At 36.5% G+C, this 21,226-nt stretch overlaps 2 protein-coding genes and 1 long non-coding RNA gene across 5 annotated transcripts in view; 2 read left to right on the forward strand and 1 right to left on the reverse strand.

Annotated features, from left to right (window-relative positions):
* LOC144352350 (uncharacterized) overlaps positions 1-16,757 on the forward strand; it is a 30,479-nt gene extending 13,722 nt beyond the window's left edge. For 2 of the 3 annotated variants that reach the window (XR_013420581.1, XR_013420582.1), the window contains exons 2-3: positions 16,116-16,199; positions 16,705-16,757. This is a non-coding gene — a long non-coding RNA (uncharacterized LOC144352350). Of the gene's footprint in view, positions 1-12,403; positions 12,518-16,115; positions 16,200-16,704 lie in introns of those variants that run through there. The other variant, XR_013420580.1, reaches the window with a different exon arrangement.
* LOC146750397 (uncharacterized) lies at positions 204-8,883 on the reverse strand. Its single transcript, XM_085502773.1, has 6 exons — positions 7,906-8,883; positions 5,471-5,758; positions 5,180-5,312; positions 4,758-4,894; positions 3,393-3,570; positions 204-469 (listed from the first exon to the last, which is right to left on the reverse strand). The coding sequence occupies exons 1-6, from the start codon at positions 8,881-8,883 to the stop codon at positions 204-206; spliced, it is 1,980 nt and encodes a 659-aa protein (XP_085358899.1).
* A 7-nt stretch (positions 16,758-16,764) lies between the features above and the next one.
* LOC100368728 (uncharacterized) lies at positions 16,765-20,740 on the forward strand. Its single transcript, XM_078009424.1, has 4 exons — positions 16,765-16,804; positions 16,880-18,484; positions 18,708-18,992; positions 19,107-20,740. Exons 1-4 carry the CDS (start codon positions 16,765-16,767, stop codon positions 20,711-20,713), a joined length of 3,537 nt encoding a protein of 1,178 aa, XP_077865550.1. The 3' UTR covers positions 20,714-20,740.
* Positions 20,741-21,226: the final 486 nt, after the last annotated feature.

Raw genomic sequence — 21,226 nt, forward strand, 5'->3', positions numbered from 1 at the left:
TGTAAAGTTGATGACGACGGACAATCAGTAATATGAACAGCTGTGTCAACTTTGTCGATAGCGGAGCTAAAAGTTGACGCGGACGACGGAAAATTACTCATATGATAAGCCCCGCTTGACAAAGTCGACAGCGGAGCTAAAAAGTGATTAATGTAGTCATAGTATATCATGCTGGGAAAAAGTAAATTAAAAGAAGCAACATTTTATATATTTCCAAAAAAATGGTTTAAAAAGGCTTCATCATACAGGCCCAACAGTATTTTTTTTTCTGGAAGTTGTTGATCAAGACATGCTCTTGGGAGCTTCAGCATATTAATACAGGTGTTTGCAGTAGGAAAGAATAATGCATCTTTTGGCTTTTCATAGAACGATAATGAAGGACCTTCTCTATATCCTAAAATTGGCTCATGGTAGTCACATGTAACAAACTTCAGAATGTGGTTCAATGTAATCCCCGATCTTCTACCACCTACAATAAATTAAGAAATAGAATGATGTATTGGGGTCAATTTTACATTGTCAAGAATTATGTATCTGCACCGCACACAACACCACCCTACACCACACCACACCAGACCATACACCACACTACACCACACTACACTACACCACACAACCCGAACACCACACCACCCAACACCACACCACCCTACACCACACTACACCACACCACCCTACACCACACCACACCACACCATACCATACCCCACACTACACTACACCACACAACCGGAACACCACACCACCCTACACCACACCACACCACCCTACACCACACCAGACCAGACCACACCACCCTACACCAGACCACACCACCCTACACCACACTACACTACACTACAGAATTGATGAAGTAGAGTTCTAAATATTATTGGTCCTGTAGCGAAGTAGCAAATAAACAAGCAGCCTGTATGTAATTAAAGATATTGTCACAAAATGAACACATCTGATGCTGGTCAATTCAAGGAATGTACTTATACGAATCAAAGCAATCAGCAACAGTTTTTTTGAGAAATTGTTGAAAGTATCAAAATTAAATTATTGAAGATATTGCCACAAAATTAACAAGTAATTGAAAATGACACAGTCCCCATTAAATTTTTTAAAGTTCTTTTTGTGCTCGTCATATTAAAGTGGAGGGGTTTTCGCAAGCTTGTCCTTGAAACTTGAATCCCAAGTGACGTTTACAACAGATGGTTTATTTACATCAAATTCGAACATGTGTTGCGTGAAGACCCCTCCGGTTTAAGACATAGCAAAGAAAAAGTGACATTTTAATCAAACAAGATGGTTGCCGGTCGACCAAATTTGATCAAATTGCAAATTGAATTGACATGTACATGTATCCATTTATGACATGCTAAATATCAATGAAAATGATACATGGGTGACAGAGATACAGTAACATGGATTCAAATAAATCTTTGATCTGATTATGAAACAAAGTGACATGTGTATGATGTATGTGCCAAATACGAATGAAAATGGCACATAAATCTTGGAAATATAGTAGTAAGGCCAAAAAGTCAGATGGCTGTCAATTGGCCATCCTTAATCCGATTTTGAAACAAATTTGAATGAAACAAAACAAGATGCCTGCCAGTCGGCCATCTTTGATCCAATTGCAAAAGAAATTGGACATGTATCCTAACATGTATAATCTATGTACCAAATTTGAATGAAAACTGACAAAGCATGTCCAAAATACAACATTTTCAAAAAACAAGATGGCTGCCAGTCGGCCATTTCGAATCAATTCGCTAAACCACTGCATGTTCCACATAAAGTACTAGACACATGCTAAGAACGAACGGAATCGGTCCAAAGGATTCTGAAATATGACTATGGACGGACGGACTGAGACCGAATTATAAGTCCCCCTTTTCAGACTTCGTCCGAACAGAGACTAATAAAATCAGAAATGCTCCTTTTAGGTGCCTACATATAAAATACTACAGCAATTGAGTCAGAAATAGTATTTTTTACATAAAAGCACAAAAATATCATCAAAATTAGAGTATTGTCACAAAATGAAATCAAAGAAAGCTTAGAAAGAACTCCCGTGTGCTGAGAGTATTGAAGACACATTAAAAATTAATTCAAAATTACTTGTACATGAGATATTGATGGAAAAGCTGAAAACTAATTATGTAAATCAGGTAACTAATATGAACAGAACAGAACAAAAAAATTATGAATTATTATGCTAATTAGAGAATTAATATTAATCAAAATTAATCAGACCTGTCTATTGTCCTAGAGCATTTATGTAGAAAATTTTATTCAAATGTGATGATCAGTAATTGAGATATCAGTGTTAATTAATTATTAATTATTATTATTAATTATGTTAATTAGGTGATTAAAGCATAAATATTTACCAAAAACTAATTGGGTTTCTGCATAGTTCTCTTTAAAAGTTTCATTAAAATCCAATTTGTGGTTCTTTATATATCAGTGGAACATTATGCAAATTAGGTAATTAATATCCAATTAAAACTAATCAGGTGTCTGCATAATCCAAGAAGATCTATGTAGCAAGTCTCATTGAAATATGATGATTACTACTTGATATATCAAAAGCTGAAAATTAATTAATTATGCAAATTAGGTAATTAATATTGCACAGATTTTTACCCAAAACTAATAAAATCTGCGCATTAGTTTGGAGCATCTGTGTGCCAAGTTTTATCAAAATCCAATGAGTGGTTCTTTAGAACAGCTAAAAATCAGCTACTGTAAAAGGATTAATTTTTCACTGGGTTTTAGTTTTGCTTATTTCGCTGACTGGAAATTGCGCTAAATTAAAACCCAGTGAATATGTAAAATTTAGCATAGAACACATTATCTAAATGACGAACCCGTGAATTTAAAACCCACTGAATATGCCTGATATGGTAAATCAGCGAAATTTTAACCCAGTGAAAATAAGTCATTTTACAGTAATTATCATGCAAATTAGGTAATTAATATGCATGGATGTTCACCAAAACCTAATCAAATCTGCGCATTGGCCCAGAGCATCTATGCATCAAGTTTCATCAAAAACTGATGTATGGTTCTTGAGATATCAGTGGAACAGATGGACACACACACACACACACACACACACACACACTAACTGCAAAGACTCCCTTTTTGTGCTTCGCACACGGGAGTCAAAAAACGGCTCAACAATTGAAACAGTTTTTGGCAAGCAAAAGCCAAACCAATGCATTAAGTTCAGGCCCACTTCAGTTACCTGGAACTGCATTTGTTTGTTAAAACAACTAAGCTATCAGTCTATTCTAATATGATTTACACAATCTGAATATTATATTTCTTAATATGCAATCATCATTTGACATACTAGAACATGTATGCAAAGATTTATAAAAATTCAATCCACTTGCCTGCTACTTCTCTCAGGTATGCAATGAAGACTGCATAAACTTCATTTTCATACTTGCGGCTGTTTGATCCCTCAGGACTGAAGTCAGGCTTTAAGAGAAACTTTAGTTTCCGAAAGGTCAAAATGCTATTTTCATTTGGTACAAACAAATACATAAACTGTGGCAGCTTCTTACAAAGCTACAATAAAATCAAAGAAGGAATATTTAAAAAATAAAATAACTGACATTTCTGAAAAAAAGTTATTCAACATGTAATATGTAAATATGTACAATTTGCTGAACACCCAGTGTTCTCCACAAAGCGTTTCTGAGTAGAAGGTACAACTCTGACAACTGACAGGTTGTCTGTAACTACCGGTGTATATAGATATTCCATCTCAACTGATTTAAACTTGACTTTTATTGTCAACCTGTTAAAGACATTTATTAATTCTGATGTTAACGCATTAAACTAAACAAACGTGCTAACACTGGCTAGCTTATTGAGAGAACTTTGTTTGTGTTGCATTTAAAAGTTGAAAGCAAAAAACATGACAATGCACAAAACCTAGATTTTTTCTGAAATTGTTGAAGTCAAAATTGACCGTTCAAAAGAGACTGCTTGAATAAAATTGAGAAAAAAATTCAATAAATTCACCATCACTTTTAAATTAATGGCCGACATCATTGACATTGATGAGACAAAGCGTATCACATGTTTGCATAATCAGTCGTTAATAATCAATACAGGAATACATGAATGAAATGTTTAGAAAGCAGAATTAAACCACGCTTTGAGTGGGAAAAATAAATCATGTAACTAATTCTGTCGTTCTGTATCCATCAACTATTTTTTTTAAATGGCTATTTTATTTAAACTACCAGCTTAAATGCTTTGACAAGTGGTATGTTGACCTCTATTTGAATTGTTCATTTTGTGACAATATGATCACTTCTCTATTTTTAGTGAATATCTTTGTGATTTTTGGTGAAAAAATGCTATTTTTGACTTCTTTAAATTAACAGCACTGATACCTTGTCTTGCTGAAGACACCATACAAACACAGTGGACCTATTTTGGTCGTCAGGTCACTAGTTGATAAATGGCTAGGCCTTTGAAGTCAAAAGACAGTTTCAGGTCAATCGGATATCAGTTCTCAGCATTCAATCTACAACATTCGCTTACGATGAAACTAAGTTGAGTTTTACTTGCATTTCATAACTGAGTAATAATAATCAATACTTGTAACTTCTCAAAAACAAGGAAGTTGTTCGCTGGTAAAATGCTGTAACTGGGCGTAACCCATGACAAAGTTTAAGCTAAAACGTTGTTTTTAGTGATTTGAGATTTAAAATCTGCATTCTTACAACAATGCCCATACATACCTTGCATATGCCAAGTTTATCAAAACCAATTCTGAGCTTTTTAATACAAAGTGATGGCATGGTACTTTCAAAAAGTTCTTGTCGAACCTCTTCTTTCATGAACTGTGGTATTCTACCATTTTGCAATGTACTAAGTCCTATAAAAAGAGAGGCAAAATATTGGTCAATTGCACAAATGAAGAATGATATATGGTAATTATTTTATTAAAATTGTTTTTTTGAATAAGTATAAAAATTGGTATCAATATAAAGAACCATAGAAGTTTAATATTTTATTTCTGACACCATCAACCTATTTTTTGAGGAAAATGTAAGACAATGAGTTGTACATTTTTAATATGCATCTACTCAGAGATGGCTAGTATAACTGAATCATGCCATGTATTTTCATTCACAAGTTAATGTAAATCCAATGAACTTACCCATTATGATACCAACAACCTCATAGTCATCTGCAAGGTGAAGCTTTAAACCATTTTCAAAATATTTATCATTTATTTCCCTCAATACTTCTGTAAAGAATTCTTTCCTTGGACCACCAAAATCATGGGCTTCCTGTAATTGTAGATATAGTAACTGATAACATTCTAGCTATAGGTTACAATAGTGAATTTTAAGAAGCAATAAACCAGTTCAGTTATATATAGTTATATACAACTCAGCAAAGGCTTTTTATACACTTGAGATGAGATGCTGTTGTCACCAGAACCTACCTCACCATAGAATTCTACTTCTAATGTCAATCTCAGGTTGTTGAGTAAGGCAATTTCATCCATTCCAGTACTTAAAATTTCAAATCTGTCAACCATTATGAAATTGGTTTGGCCTTCTAAGACTTCACTTGAATCATCAATGTCCAATTTCCTTCCAGTCACCATTTGACTTTGAAAATATTTCAATATTTCTACTGGGTCTGAAATATTGTTTTTTTCGCAATAGTCAAAGGTTACAGTTACTGCTATATCCACAGAGTTGGATGGAGGTTTAGTTTCTTCATCAGACTGAAAATAATCATAACTAGTGAGTAATGAATGAGTAAAGTCATTGAAAACCAAGTCTTATTAAAATACAACAATTGATTTTGACATGTAGGTAGAAAAATTGGGTAATTATTATGCAAATTAAGCAATTATTGTGCATAGATTTCAAGCCAAAACTTATTAGGTCTGTGTATTGTTCAGAGGCACAAATGTACCAAATTTCATTATAATGTGATGATTAATTCTTAAAAAAATATGTGGAAAGTAATTATGCAAATTAGATAATTATTATGAATACATATACATATAAACCCCAAACAATATAGATTGACTGCAAATGAGGCAATTACTATGCACAGATTCTAATGTGAAACTAATAAGGTCTGTGTAATGTCACAGAGCATCTATGTACCAAGTTTCATTAAAATGTGATGATTAGTACTTGAGATACAATGTATGAGTGACAAAGTCAAAAATTTACTAATTATTATGGAAAAAGGGAAATTAATATGCACATGATTTTTACCCAAAATTAATCAGGTGCATTGTCCCAGAGCAGCTATGTAGCAAGTTTCATTGAAATCAAACCAGCGGTTCTTGAGACATCGGTAGAAAAGATGCACACAGACAGGGTAAACACAAAAGACTCCCATTGTGTTCTTTGCACTCAGGAGTCAAAAAAAAAGCCTCAGGCCTATAGCAAATACTAATACAGAAAAAAAAAGCCACTGGTCTGCCATTTTGAATACATCTATATATCTATAACATGATGTATAGTAAATATATAAAATTTTAACGTAATTAGTCAAATCATGTCAGAAATACGGCTCCAGAACTGCATTCAGCCAGCCATTTTGAATCCAAATTCAAGAATAAAATGATATACATCGAGGTCCCATAATGTTCAACATATGTACCAAGTTTGAATTCTTGATTTTGATGATTTTTCAGCACAAAAATGGACGCCATTTGGCCATCTTGAATCAGATCGTGAAACAAATTGATGTGCATATGCATAATATTATGTATGATGTGTGTGTGAAGTTTGAACATAATCGGTCTAGCCATGTGTAAGATACAGGTCCGGACACACACATGCGCAGATATAAAAGTAATCAGAGTCACAATTCATGCGAAACTTTTGGAATTATACTGTCTGTAATTATTACGGTTGCAAAAATAATTGTGATCTGAATTTGGGAATTTTTTTTTTTTAATGTTACCTTGTCTGAAGTAAAAAAAACAAAGTCTCCATAAGAATTGAATTTCTAATATTGGTACAAACCAAAATCTTACAGCCAAAATTACATAGTTTGTGAAAATCATTTCACACAAGATCAGATGCTGTGTACAAAATGCATGATAGTAAAATATATATTGTGTTAATTCCAGAAATAGAAATGAGTTTTGATGGATTTTCAAAATTATAGCTGTTATGCATCTTATGATTTGTTATTGTTTACTGTGATAAATATCCATATTTTGTTGTTGAAAGTCATAAACAAATTTGCAGTTGGGCTGTGTCGTGTGTAATGTACATGTATATGACAATGAGACAAAGGGGAATCCCCTGCAGGAAAACTTGAACTCTTCTATGTGTTAACCAACAACGATTAGCCCAGAATGAAATAAATTTTAAGTTGTTTAAAAACAGTGAGTGTTGATTTGTATGCTATTGCCTGTACTAGGTGTCGAAGAAGCAATATGCCATGTACTGTTAGGTTAATGAGTTAATTAGTATACAAGCAGCTCTGGTCATAAGTATTTCATTAGTTTGAAGCTGCTGGTAGTGAGACTTCACTGTTGGAATATTCTGGCTCAAAAGACAGGAACCAATCCCAGTTCCAAATTATCCATAATGATACAAGTGAACGTAAAAAACAATACAAGAACAGCAGAGAATGTACAATTTATAAGCAATGGATTGACCTTGAATGAACCTAGCCTAATATGTCACAGAAGTACCCCAATGTAGTTTGTTACTTTGTTAATTGGTTGTGTTTGTTTTATTGTGGAATGATGTTTGTTAACATAGCGATTGGTATAATTGGTCGTTGGTCTTTCACACCTGTTTAGTTTATTTAATTTTGGATAATTTTCTATTTTCTATGCTGCACCTGACACAGAAATATTTTTTAAATAAAAAACTATGTTCAAAAAATACTCACCAAAGGTGGATTATTTTCAATTTCACCAGAAACTTCCAAAGAAACATTACTACTTCCAGAGCTACTTCTTTGTTCCAAAGCGATGTTGGCTGTAGATATATCCATGTTGTGGCTTGATTCAGTGGTTTCAATATTGGGTGTATTTTTTTCAGAAGGCATGTCATCTTCACTTACATCAAAAACAGCAGTACACTCCCACAGGTGTGATCGTAATTCTCGAACCAAGAAACTTTTTTTGCATCCTTTGCATATTTCTTGAAGAGTGGATATTGTTACTGGTGCAGCGGATTTAGTGTCCAGATTTGTCTGTATTGGACGCAGGTAGATCTTAGATTGGGGTCCCAAACTGGCCTTCAAGTCACTCACGGTCCATGGACAGGAAATGAGTGTCAGTAATCTAGAACCAGACACACAATGTAATAACTCAAATCCACCGCAACAACGTAACTGAGGAAAACCTTTATCGTCGTCTGTCAATCTCTGCATTACAGTTTCTTCGTCGTCAGCGGCAAAAAACTGAATTTTCTTGGCGCCAAGACCTGCTTTATGAAGTTCGGCTCGTTCACTTTGTGAAGGAACAGTCGTTGTATTTCTATTCGCTAAGCAAAACAAGTTAGCCGTCCATGTTCTCGGACGGGTAGTTTCAGCTGGATGATTTCTTTTTCGAGATGTCCTACGACCTGAATTCGATGTCCTACTACTGGTACCAGGCCTAAACAACATGTTTCTTTCATGTGAAACACGTCTTGCCAAACTCATGTGCGGCGTATTTGACTCACCGGTATCGGCACTGTCATTTCCACTTTCATGATTCGGCTTGCACATCTCTCGAATACGTATCCTATCCCCAATCGTAGTTATGCCTAGACGAACAAGTTCACCATCCGTTATGGCTAATACAGTAGAAGGTTCTATTCTTTCGTCGGAAAACCGTTGAGATAAATTTCCTAAACCAAGTTTCTCTAGTATTCCCTCCATCATGGTCCGCTGTTAATAATAGCACACGCATGCGCGAAGCAGGGGCGCTGCATTCTGGGATATCCTTCATATATTGAAGTGCGCACCCCATCATATATTGACATTTCACCTTCGTATATTGACGTCTCGTGAACATATGTTGAAGCATGCGCACTGTATATAAAACTAACGTCACTGTATAAGAAAAGAGCGCCACCATATATTAAAAACACACCATCATATATAGAAGCAATGTCACCATATATTGGTCAAACAACACCATATATAAACGTTTTGTCATCGTATATTGAAAACACACCATCATATACAGAAGCAGTGTCACCATATATTGGTCAAACGACACCATATATAAACGTAATGTCATCATATATTGAAAACACACCATCATATATAGAAGCAATGTCACCATATATTGGTCAAACGACACCATATATAAACGTTTTGTCATCATATATTGAAAACACACCATCATATATAGAAGCAATGTCACCATATATTGGTCAAACGACACCATATATAAACGTTTTGTCATCGTATATTGAAAACACACCATCATATATTGAAACAATGTCGCCATATATTGGTCAAACGTCACCATATATAAACGTTTTGTCATCATATATTAAAAACACACCATCATATATAGAAGCAATGTCGCCATATATTGGTCAAACGACACCATATATAAACGTATTTTCATCATATATTAAAAGCAACTCGTGATATAATGCAGCAATGTCGCCATATACTTAGTGACAACCACATAAGACAGTGACGGCGTTCCATATTTTTACTTGGTATTTATCGAGTTGAGGGCATTCACGATTATAAGCCCAGAGTGTTTTTACTGGGCGTCGACGATATTCTTTAAAATATGCATGTAAAAGGTGTGTTTCATTTCATAATAATCGTGATTGGCATGTTAGTTTGGTTCATGCTTTTAGTTTTATGAGAAAACTCGCATTAATTTCAAGTTCAGAGTGCATGGCGAACGTACACAACGTGATTCGCATCGTTTCTATTCTGTCATTTACTCAGGATGAACATCGATGTTGCAATTCTGGAGTAATCCATATTTCTTTGAGTAGTAGCCTTCGAAAAGCCAAAAGTTTGATCGTCAAGGCGTGTACCTGGTTATTGGGCATGGTTTACTTTGAGACTAGGGGTTTGAACGATGAGACATGATGGCGACCGAGAAAGGTGTTTAAATTCTTCCTCCACACTCAGTTTACCCACGGTTACTATTAACCGTCGTTTATATTTCGGAAATTGCGAATCGCCAGTTTTTAGGGGAAAAATTATCGTTTTTTCGTTGCAATCAGTGCTACAGATCGCATTTTAACATTGCGGTAATTCACTTCCGCATTGCGCTAAAAAATCATCGTCAATAATCGGAAAATGTCATCATTACGACACATCATTTTGATTGGTTAATGAAAGACATGACCTGTTATGTCAAAGGAAGTTGTTCCAAGTCAAATCGTGCTGAAAAACCTCATGGTGGAAAATTGTTTTGCGTCGAGAGTTTGCGTACGATCGAAAAAAATACCAAAACGAAGATAATGATAAATGCCTTCGTCCACTGTTTCCTCAAAGACCCTACCTATTATTTCACCGTAAATTCAGACGGTATGTGAATCGTATTGTAATAAAATGTGTGTGCTTTTTATGAACATGTTTGTTTCTTCATTGTAAGTATCGTTCAAATCAATGACACATTTTTTTTTCAAAAATAAGTATTATTTTCCCGAGCCCGGCGTGGTGAACGAATATTTTTTTGGATAATTTTTCGTTGTTTGCAAGATGGTTACAGTGTTTAACCCCAAAACAAAATCATTTTTTCTGAGTTGGTCCTCGAGTACAAGCTCATCCCCTACTTTTCCTTTACGTGTTCATGCCTCCGGGCTTATGATCAGGGAAGTACGGTATACTGTAACGATTCAGATCAGTCCAGTGTGAGTGATGAGAGTATATCGTCGACGATGCCCCTTGTTCGGAGGAAAGTTTTATTTCAAATTACACGGAAGTCTGTGAACAATCTGCTTGGTGTTCCTGTGACACTTGTCCCATGATTTGCCAGTGCAGCCCCGTGAATACATGGACGAAAATGTTTCCACCACCACCCTACGAACTCAAGATTGCATACTCCAGCATCCATACTTTGAATAACTTGCACGCCGCACAGTGCAGTACTGGAAACAGCATTTATTAGACAGTTAGACAAAAATCAAAACAAAATGCCTGTCTCGATCAATCGCGCATCCATAATGTTTGTATGTTGATATGCTTGTAAATAACATTAACGTAAAAGTCAAAACAACCTAGACTAGAAGTCAATTCACCAGTCCAGCCAGCTATGGCTTCCTAAGTTGCTTATATTTAATCAGATACTATTTCGTCATCATGCTTTGTTACCTTACCTGTTTATACCTCATGAGGGCGTTTTTTATGGCAAGATGGCGCAAACGGAAGTCCTTCGCAGGTTTATGGTTTCTCATATTTAAATCATCATAACTCTGAAGATAATCATTTTTTTTTATTTTTTTTTTTCAAATTTATAATCAATATACATAACTTGATAAATACAAACACCAAAATAGGCTCTATTTAGTTCCCCTTTAAAGCCAAGAACTCGATAAGGAAACTCATTTTATTTTATTTTAACCAGTCCTTATTAGGTAATATGAAGTGGATTCTTTCACTAGCCCAACACACTTTCCCATAGAACGCATGTAAAACAAATACATATTTATTTTCATGAATTTAACATGCAACATGAGGGCTGCGCATATGAGATTTTTTTTAAATGTATATTGTCCCTAGTTATACAAGACACACTCAATATCTATACAACGATTCAACTTTTGGTTGTCGTGCATTTCTTTTCCTAGTAAACGTAGTTGTGTCTAAATTTCTTTGATTCTGTTGTCCAGGGTGACCGTCGTGCTCTTTCATACGTTTCTGATTGTGAATCGCCGAGATCAGCTTCTGATGCGCTGCATGTTAAAACCATTGAGAGGACAGCGGTTGAAGCTAAAATAATGATCTGATTTAACCACACGTACACACAACAAACTCGTTTGGTAACAGTTTAGTCCATCTCATTCCAAAAACTCCTAATTTCGATGTCCCAATAACTAGGTGGGACCAAGGAGCTTCATGATTGGACTAAACAGGCACAATGTTGGCTAACATAATACTCAATGATATCTATTCGCACTGTACTCGAATGACATGCGTGCAGACTAACCCGTACACACAGCGCTTAATCACCAAACCTAGGTAAATGATTAACTAAACTTTGAATACGTCACTCGCACATTTCACCTACGTTAGTATGTGCCAGATTGAAACCTTTTACCGGCTACGTGTATTCTAGCGCTGTTCTAAAATGAGAACTCATTCCACCGGCTTAAGTCCAGATTACCTGTGATGCAATAGGTAGACTACGAATAATTCCAAGGGCGTGTGTAACATTATTGGACGTTCTCATATAGAATTGAGACGAGCGTTCACTCCCGCCAGTTCACTGACTGTATTGAATCCACATTGACGCTGACGGCAAGCCGTTCTTCGTGTTTAATCTTCACTGTGACCCTCAACTCAGATTTGACCATGATCAATATTACTAGCGGTAAGAACACTCAATCAACTCAATTATTCTATATATATTTCTTTTAGCAAATGTTACAACTGAACGGGGGAAAAAAGAATATTATATAATGGTTTGGCAAGTTTATTCACGGCATTTGGACCAAACCTGTTCTAAGATTCAACTAAAAAACCTCAATAATAATATTAGAATTGATTTCGTAGTTTATCAGAAATTCAGTATTAAGATTTTAACAATATTTATAGCTAGAAGTAGCTGTGTTGAAGGGTCACGGTTCCGATGACGCGGGTGACCCACAAATACACGAGCCGCACGTACCCCTACATTAAATATTAGCTGTTCATAATGTAGGGAATACCTTTGATCAAATACACTTATACTTCATTTTATTGTTGTTTCACTTCGGTTCCAGTTTCAGCTGCCCGACATGAATTGCGCTCATATTTTGATGTCGCAACCAAAGTACTTAGTACTTGAAACAAAACGAAATATTCATGATTCGTTTTCCTGGTTTAAACGCTCGTTGTAGCAAAAGATGTCCTACTAAAAAAAAAACACCCAATTACCTTTTGGGGACTTGCTGATGTAATGAGTTCCGTTTTACAGTGTTAGACACTAATATCAGGATTTTTGTGGGGACTGCTACAAACAACAAACAGGTAGAAATGCGACAACAATGATTCAATATAATGACTGATATAACTAGATTCATTCGACATGCATATATCTGTAATGTGGAGCCCACTTTCAACTCCTACCATGTTTTTCTTCAAATATAAAAGCGAGTGCGATATCATTACATCGATGTCCCACTGGCAGTGACATCATTGACATTCTAAACCACGGCTTGAATCAAACTGTTGAATAAACGATGCAAACGCATGAAAATAATAGCTGATTCCCGCCGAGCTCGGCGATAAAACTCAGCGGAACTACTGTATTTTCGTCTCTACAGAGCAACCCGAAAGATTTACGCACACAAACTTAGTAAAATATGTCAATTTTGATGAACATTCAACGGCAGTTTTAGGTCAACTGCGTCCTCAAGTTAACATTGAAGTCAAGTGACTTTTTGAAAAAAAATAATGACCAGATCGATTGACCCAGTGTGCAATTTACTATCGCAGATTACGGGTCATGTTATTAGTGTTAAAGTTCAATCATCAGTTGCCATGGATGCAGTATAACGATACCGGTTAAAGGGCTTTTGTCGTGGCGCGCGTCCGAATTCCTTGCAAAAAATGCATTTCACATCGCAAACGTCAAACGTCCCATGGGACCCATATCGAACACGACGTGCTGTAACGAATACTGCCCTTTAAAACAGTGCTCCCACTACTAGTACCACAAAAAGTTTGTAATTAAATATAGTTTTAAAATTCTGTAAAATGTTCAGGTGGAATGTTTGCACTTTGGTCTTATATATTAGGCTACTGTAGTGTCCCGACTACCAGTTCCATGCCGGTATCCAGACTAATAGTGGGCAGGTGTATGTGCGTGCATGAGATGGCAATTGACATTTAACTGGCACGTAAATCTGACTTCCCGTTAAAAGTGCCACATCGATGTTGTGATAGCCCAGTGTTACGATATAGGTATTTAGGGCAGCCAAACTAGTTTCTGATTTATGAATCTAGCTTATATTTATTTTGACCACTTTTTAATTAAAAAATGGCTGTCAGAGTGCGACTTACCGTAATAGGAAAATCAAATTTGTGTACTAGTACCCCCGATTTTCATTTGATCTTTCTCGCGTGTCTGAGTAAGTATAGAGGGGTATTTTCGTAAGCTGTAATCAATTGTTTTTATTTTCGTAATAATGTAATTTAAATAAATTAAAAAAAAAAACACGTAAATTTGTAGACATGGGCAAGGTGTAAAATGTAATCAGCTATTTTATTCGTCCGTAATTTGTACAAAGATATTATTTTTTGTAAGCGTATAAAGCATTTTCCAAATTAAATGTCGTAATTCGTACGCAATTTCCAATTTTGATTCTTAGATACAAATTATCAAAAATATTATAAAAAATGTAATTAGGAATTTGCTTTATCTGTAAAGTGTAAAAACCTATTTTTACCAGCTATCCCTCTTGCCCCCAGTATAACATTTACCATTTGCAATGATTTTAAATCAATCGCATTTTCCCTAGTTAATCGCGATTATCGTTATACCACAGTTGCTCATGTTATTTCTGACGAGTGTTAATAATTCCGATATTGAACAAAGATTTGTGGGAGCGAAGTATGACTACGTACATACTACGTTAGAAGGTCAAGGGTCACGCCTTGAGACTAAATTATAATTTTTATTGCCTATCTAATTACTTAATATAAATTATTATATAACTATTAATTTAATCTCTCATACATTGTTAAAATAACATATATTTCATATATTTGACATGCTTACTGTGATTTGAAAACGTCATCTATTACTTGAGGTGTCAAGCGCCATTATAATCCACCATGTTATTTATTAGTACATATCACCTGACGTCACAATTACGTAATTTAAAATTCAACAGGTTGTTTTCACAGTACTATGGTTTACAAATAGTACGTTAATTTGATAAAATCGTGATATATGAAAACTATTACGAAACTGGAATGCCAACCCGCATGATATGTATGCATAAGTCACGCGCTGACACCCGACGCCGCCTCACCTGGGTTGCTTGGCCATACTCATCATTACATTTTAAGTAAAATTTATTGATTACGACCCAAACGGGTATTTTTAAATAATAACCAATCAGGCGTTTTGAGTTACGGGACAAATAAAATCACATGAAAGTCCTTATACGTCCCCTCGTACGTGCGGCTCTGTCAGTCACCCAGAGCGAAAAGGTTTATTCCATGCCATGCGCCCGATGTCATCTTTTTAAATACAGTTCTACAATTCCCATCTATCTACCGATAATCTAATCTTCTGATATTAGCATGGGGATTTTTCCACAATGGTTACAGAGATATAAGAGTACACGGTGAACATAAATACGATAGATTAAATACAGTCAGACTCAAACATCAGTTTCACGGCGTGGTTGTATGTGTCCGAAACGAAACTAGGAAGCAATTTTTTTGTAATCACCAGGATCATTAAACCCAATAAAATCTGTAAATGACGTGACTAGATTTATAGATTAACGATGTCGACAAGAACCCCCACGACGTACGTACCATTCGGCACGTACTTTCGTACATTCCACAACCATTTAATTAGTCACTTCATATTTAATGTTTCTCGTTATCTAAGAAATAAAGGACAACGCTCTGCCCAATATTGCGCATTAACAGAGCAAAGGCGAAAATGTGCGTCTCGCCCATTTAAACGAACTTCCTGCATTAGCCCTGTTATTTAAACGATAATGAATTCCCCATAGCGCCATATTGGATGACAAGGTCTAAGCCGAACATTGCGTCTACATTTTCCCCCAAGTCTATTATGACGCTGTAGAAAAAACGAACTAATCGACCTACACTGCCCTGCACTGCACTGCCCTGCACTACACTACACTACACTACACTACACTACACTGTACACTATCTGTGTATGTGTGCATGCATTATTTGTTAATTAATATACCGAACTAAACAATACATGGATTAATTCGCAGGTGAAACACTAGTACTTGGACTTCAAGTGATTACATTTGTATTCGGGTGTTACATTTCAATGAAAGAAGAACTATTTCCTTCAGGTAAGGCTTGAAGTTCGTGGTAATAAATATGTCAATATTATTTTTATACAGTACATGCTATAACATCAAATACACATTATTAATCACACTTCAAAAACATACTCACAGTTTATTTCATTCTATTAATGTGATTGAATTTAATTTATACATCATTTCTATGGGTGTTTGAATGACAAACAATATTTATTCTATATTGACAACCTCAGTGGTTGTATTTATATGGGCGCCACCACCCATCGTTATTCCTACACACATCCCACAATGTCAATACGCCCCTAACCGAAAATTCTGCGCCCGACCTTTCAATGATGTGCTGATATGAATATTTTGTTCATATGGTATTCTTTTTCTTTTTCCTTGTTATCTTTCTGTTACTTTTAATTATTTATATTCCTGCTAGTTTTTAGTTTGTATTGGTTAACAGTACTAGTTAGGGTTTAACCCTTTATATATGCAACAAATAAAAAGCAATAATTGATATAACGATCACAATTGTTTTTTTCAGAACCAAATAAACGGAAACAGAAGAGGAATTCAAGTTCTGATGATGAAAAGAAAGAAGAAGATGAAGGTTAGCACGTTTATACCTATTTTACTTCCACACTGTAACTTCATTTAGTTAGCAGTTGCAAACACAGCCATAACAAATGTCTCATATCTAATCTTCCATATATTAACAGATGCTGACAACGTACCAGTATGTGGTAAAACTGAAGAAGATTTGTTCAATGCAATCCGCTCCATGGATAAGACAAAGGCTATCCATCTGGCACAAACTGCTAACCTGGCAGCAACCTTCCAAGGTTTCACCTTCCTGCACGCAGCTGCCTACCATAACTTGCCCGAATTCGTTTTCACTGTGCAGACGTTTACTAACTTTGGCCTTATCAAGGATCTCACTGTGGACACCGAAGGAAGAGATTTCCGTGGTTGTACAGCATTAGAGATTGCAGAGAAACTGAACCACACAAAAGTCGTTGAGGCAATAAAACAGGCCACCCACTTTGAGAATGGATTAACTAATCTTCACAAAGCAGCCAGAGAGGGTGACACAAAGGCAGTGACAGATCTAATCACGCATGGAGCGGATGTGAACTGTAAAAGTGAATATGGTATAACGCCACTGCTTATGACATGCAAAGCAAGGAGGTTAGAAACCGCAAAGACCTTGATCGAAAATGGCGCTGATCTGGATGCAACAAACATCAGACGAGACTCTACGCTTCATGCTGCGGCTAGCTCCAGCAATCCAGAGATGGTAAAATTATTACTAAGCAAGGATCATCCTAAGCTTGATGTGAACATCACTAATAACAACTTGGAGACACCTCTTCACAAAGCTGCCTTTTTTGGGTGGAGTGAAGTTGCAGATGTTCTTCTCCAACATGGCGCCCTGGTTAATTCAGCAAACAAGAATGGTTCAGCACCGCTCCACATCTCTGCACTACATGGGCATTCAAGTGTTGTTGAGTTGTTTCTTGACCATGGTGCAGATATAAATAACTGCAACTGTGAAGGACGAACACCACTTCATTGTGCATCCAGCAGAGGGAACACTGATGCTGTCCAACTACTCCTTGAAAATCATGCTACTAGTGATGCAAAGGACAAACAGGGCCTAACCGCTCTACACCTAGCTTCACAAAATGGTCACACACAAGTTGTGCTTATGTTGTTGAACAATGGTGCTAATGTAAACAGCACTGACGGGGAAGGGAATACCCCACTACATAATGCATCACAGTATGGACATCCAAATATAGTGGAGGTTCTAATAAGTAATGGTGCATCAAAGAATGCTCTAACAACACAAGGGTTCTCCCCACTTCATCTGGCTGCAGATCGTCGCAACATCTTTGTAGTAAAAATGTTGATTGAGAAGGGAGCGGATGTAAATGTCAGCGATGAAGAAAACTGGACTCCTCTCCACTTTTCTGCACAGAATGGACACAGTAATGTTGTGTCTGCATTGGTGGAGAAAGGTGCAAACAAAGAAGCTGTCACAGCAGATGATGAAAATACTGCTCTTCACCTTGCTGCAAGTGAAGGCCACCTGGACATAGTTGAAACACTGGTTAAAAACGGAGCTGCCATCAATGCAACTGATGCCGATATGTGGACTCCACTTTTTAGTGCTGCTGAAAATGGCCACCAAGACATAATTGAATACCTAATAAAAGAAGGGGCTAATGTCATCTTGAGAGATGAGGATGGTACTACACCAGCCCTGCTTGCAAGAGAAAATGGATTTGATGGAGTGGCAGAGTATCTTGAAAGTAGAACAGGTGCGTAATGTGACAGTATTTCCAAATCTTCACCCACACTTAGATGAAAAGTTATACAAAAGAACATTTGTTGTAATATTTATCATTTGGGAGGGGTCAAGATTCATGCAAATATTGTTTCTTGTTGAAATCATAATTATCATATACAGCTGTCAGAAGGGTTACCTAGAACCACAAGACATCATCATCATCTCTCTCTTTCTGCGTTTTTCATTATTACTAGCTGATGTGCCAACCATTTCAAGTATGGGAGATGATGAGAGACAACTCACAGAAAGTATGATCAATTCAGCTGATGAGAGAATGGACTCAGATGAAGTTGTTGTGATGAGACGTCCAAGGCCACATGCTGATAAAGAAATCCCGAAAAGATTATCTTTACTTCTAGACAGAATAGACAGTGATGACAATTTGCTAGACAAGTGGAAGCATGAGTATGATGCCACAGAAAGCCAGACAAGTGAAGAGGAAAACAAAGAGATAGTATCAGTAGAAACTGGCAGTAAAGGTAATACCAACAAAATAAACACTCAGAAATATAAATAAACGTTGGACCACACTCCAAAAAGTATTGAATGCTTCAATTAAAATAATTTGAAACTATTTTTTATTCATTATGTAGGCGGAAATGTTGATACCGAAAAGCAACTATTCACTGTTGTCAAGAAAGGGGATATGAAAGAAGCCATGGATCTCGCGAAAACAGCAGATCTCTTTGCAATTAAAGGCGGTTTTACAATACTGCATGCCTCAGCTTATTACGACAGGGCCGAATTTGTATATATTCTACAGGTCTACACAGACTTTACCAAACTTAATGAAATGATGACCTCGGCTGATGCAAACAAATGCCCTGAAATGACTGCACTAGATATTGCACAGCAGTTGAAACACGAAGACTGCATTGAGGCTATAAACTTGGCATTGGAGAGTGAACACAAAATGGAAGATATTCATCGGGCATCAAGAGCAGGTGATGTTAAAAGAGCCACAGATCTTTTCCATGCAGGAGCAGATGTCAATTCAACAGCTGGGTATGGCATCACACCCATATATATGGCAGCCAGTGCTGGAAAAGTTGAAATGGCCAAGCTCCTTATCGAACTTGGAGCGCATCTTCCAGAAAAAGATAAATGTGGAGACAGTTTACTCCATAGGGCTTCAACATACGGACATCCGAATATGGTTGAATTTCTCACCCAATTAGAGATCAAAATGGATGTGAATGCTGTGAATGGAAAAGGAGAAACTCCACTCCATAAAGCTGCTATATATGGATGGCAAGTAGTCACACGTGTTTTGATACAAAAAGGGGCTTCTGTACATGTTGCTGACAGAAGTAAAGCAACCCCACTGCATATCTCGGCATCGTATGGTCATGCGATTCTGGCAGAAATTCTGATAGATCATGGCGCACATGTTGATGTCACGGATAGTGAAGGATTTACACCACTTCACTGTGCTTCAAGTGGAGGCCATCTTTCAATGGTTGATACACTGATTCACAACAAGGCTGACATTAATTCTATGGACTGCAAACAGTGGACACCTCTTCATTATGCTGCACAGAACGGCCATGTTAATACCACTAAACTCCTACTAGAGAACGGAGCAGAAACCAATGCCAAGGACGATGATGGCTGGACACCGTTTCTATGTGCAGCTCAGAATGGGCATTCGAGAATAGTACAACTTCTGCTTGATAACAAAGCCGATACTGACGCCAAAACTAGAGAGGAATTCACTGCAGCACATCTTGCAGCAGATAAAAATCAACTTCATATTCTAGAAATGTTGGCAAGTATTGGAACCAATTTCAATATCAGTGATGAAGAGAAATGGACTCCTATGCACTTTGCTGCACAGAATGGTTATTTACCACTAGTGAAATTCCTCAGTGAAAATGGTGCAGATGTTTTTTCAACAGCAGCTGATGGCAGTACGGCCCTTCACATGGCCGCAGGTGAAGGTCACACAGAAATTGTTACATTTTTAATTGAATGTGGCCTTGATGTTAACCATTTAGACGAGAACAAGTGGTCACCACTCCATTTTGCATCAGAGTGTGGTCATGAGGAAGTAGTGAAATGTTTAATCTCAGAAAATGCAGATGTCACAGCCACTGATAATGAAGAGTTAACACCACTGGAGGTGGCCAAGAAAGAAGGCCATGAACACATTGTCAACATTTTAAAAGAAGCCATGGAAAAAGTCAAAAACGACAACTGAATACATTCTTTTCAACTGAAAAAATAATACTAATTAGTACATCAATTATTTTTTATACAGGGTTTGGGCTGAATTAGGGTCTGCATTATACCACTGGACCAAGGTTTTCTTTTTGACAACGACATGCCTGTAGGTTTAAAATGTTCATTTTACAGCTTCAGTAAATGTATTAATTCTGTTAAAAGGGTGATTTACAAGGGTCTCAGTGCCACTGAGCTTATGTGGACCATATGTTTCTGATCATAACTTGATTATGACGTAACTAGAATTGACACATGTGGGCTGGATGTACTCACATCATTACTATGATGCCATCAATCATTCTCTTACTGATTTGAAAGTGTGTTGTATTGTGTTAGGTATTTTATGTTCTTCTATTTGTAGATTCTCTTTCTCCAAATTCAGTAGTTGATTTGTGAGTTAATTAGCATATATTTAAATGTATCTTTGAAATTGAAAAGTAACATGGCTGGTACTCTGCAATAGTTTTGAAAGCTGAAGAGAGTATCTCAT

The sequence above is a fragment of the Saccoglossus kowalevskii genome, chromosome 1 (genome assembly GCF_978046115.1).
Source record: "Saccoglossus kowalevskii chromosome 1, keSacKowa6.1, whole genome shotgun sequence".
Lineage (NCBI taxonomy): Eukaryota > Metazoa > Hemichordata > Enteropneusta > Harrimaniidae > Saccoglossus > Saccoglossus kowalevskii.

Excerpts from the sequence above, each read along its gene's own strand:
- LOC100368728 (XM_078009424.1), top strand. The coding sequence starts at position 16,765 with ATGAAGGTTAGCACGTTTATACCTATTTTACTTCCACACT. Across the intron at positions 18,485-18,707 it reads GTATCTTGAAAGTAGAACAG|CTGATGTGCCAACCATTTCA; the intron begins GTGCGTAATGTG and ends CATTATTACTAG. Across the intron at positions 18,993-19,106 it reads AGTAGAAACTGGCAGTAAAG|GCGGAAATGTTGATACCGAA; the intron begins GTAATACCAACA and ends TTCATTATGTAG.
- LOC146750397 (XM_085502773.1), bottom strand. The coding sequence starts at position 8,883 with ATGGAGGGAATACTAGAGAAACTTGGTTTAGGAAATTTATCTCAACGG. Across the intron at positions 4,895-5,179 it reads GGTTGTTGGTATCATAATGG|GACTTAGTACATTGCAAAAT; the intron begins GTAAGTTCATTG and ends CTCTTTTTATAG. Across the intron at positions 470-3,392 it reads ATACCTGAGAGAAGTAGCAG|GTGGTAGAAGATCGGGGATT; the intron begins GCAAGTGGATTG and ends AATTTATTGTAG.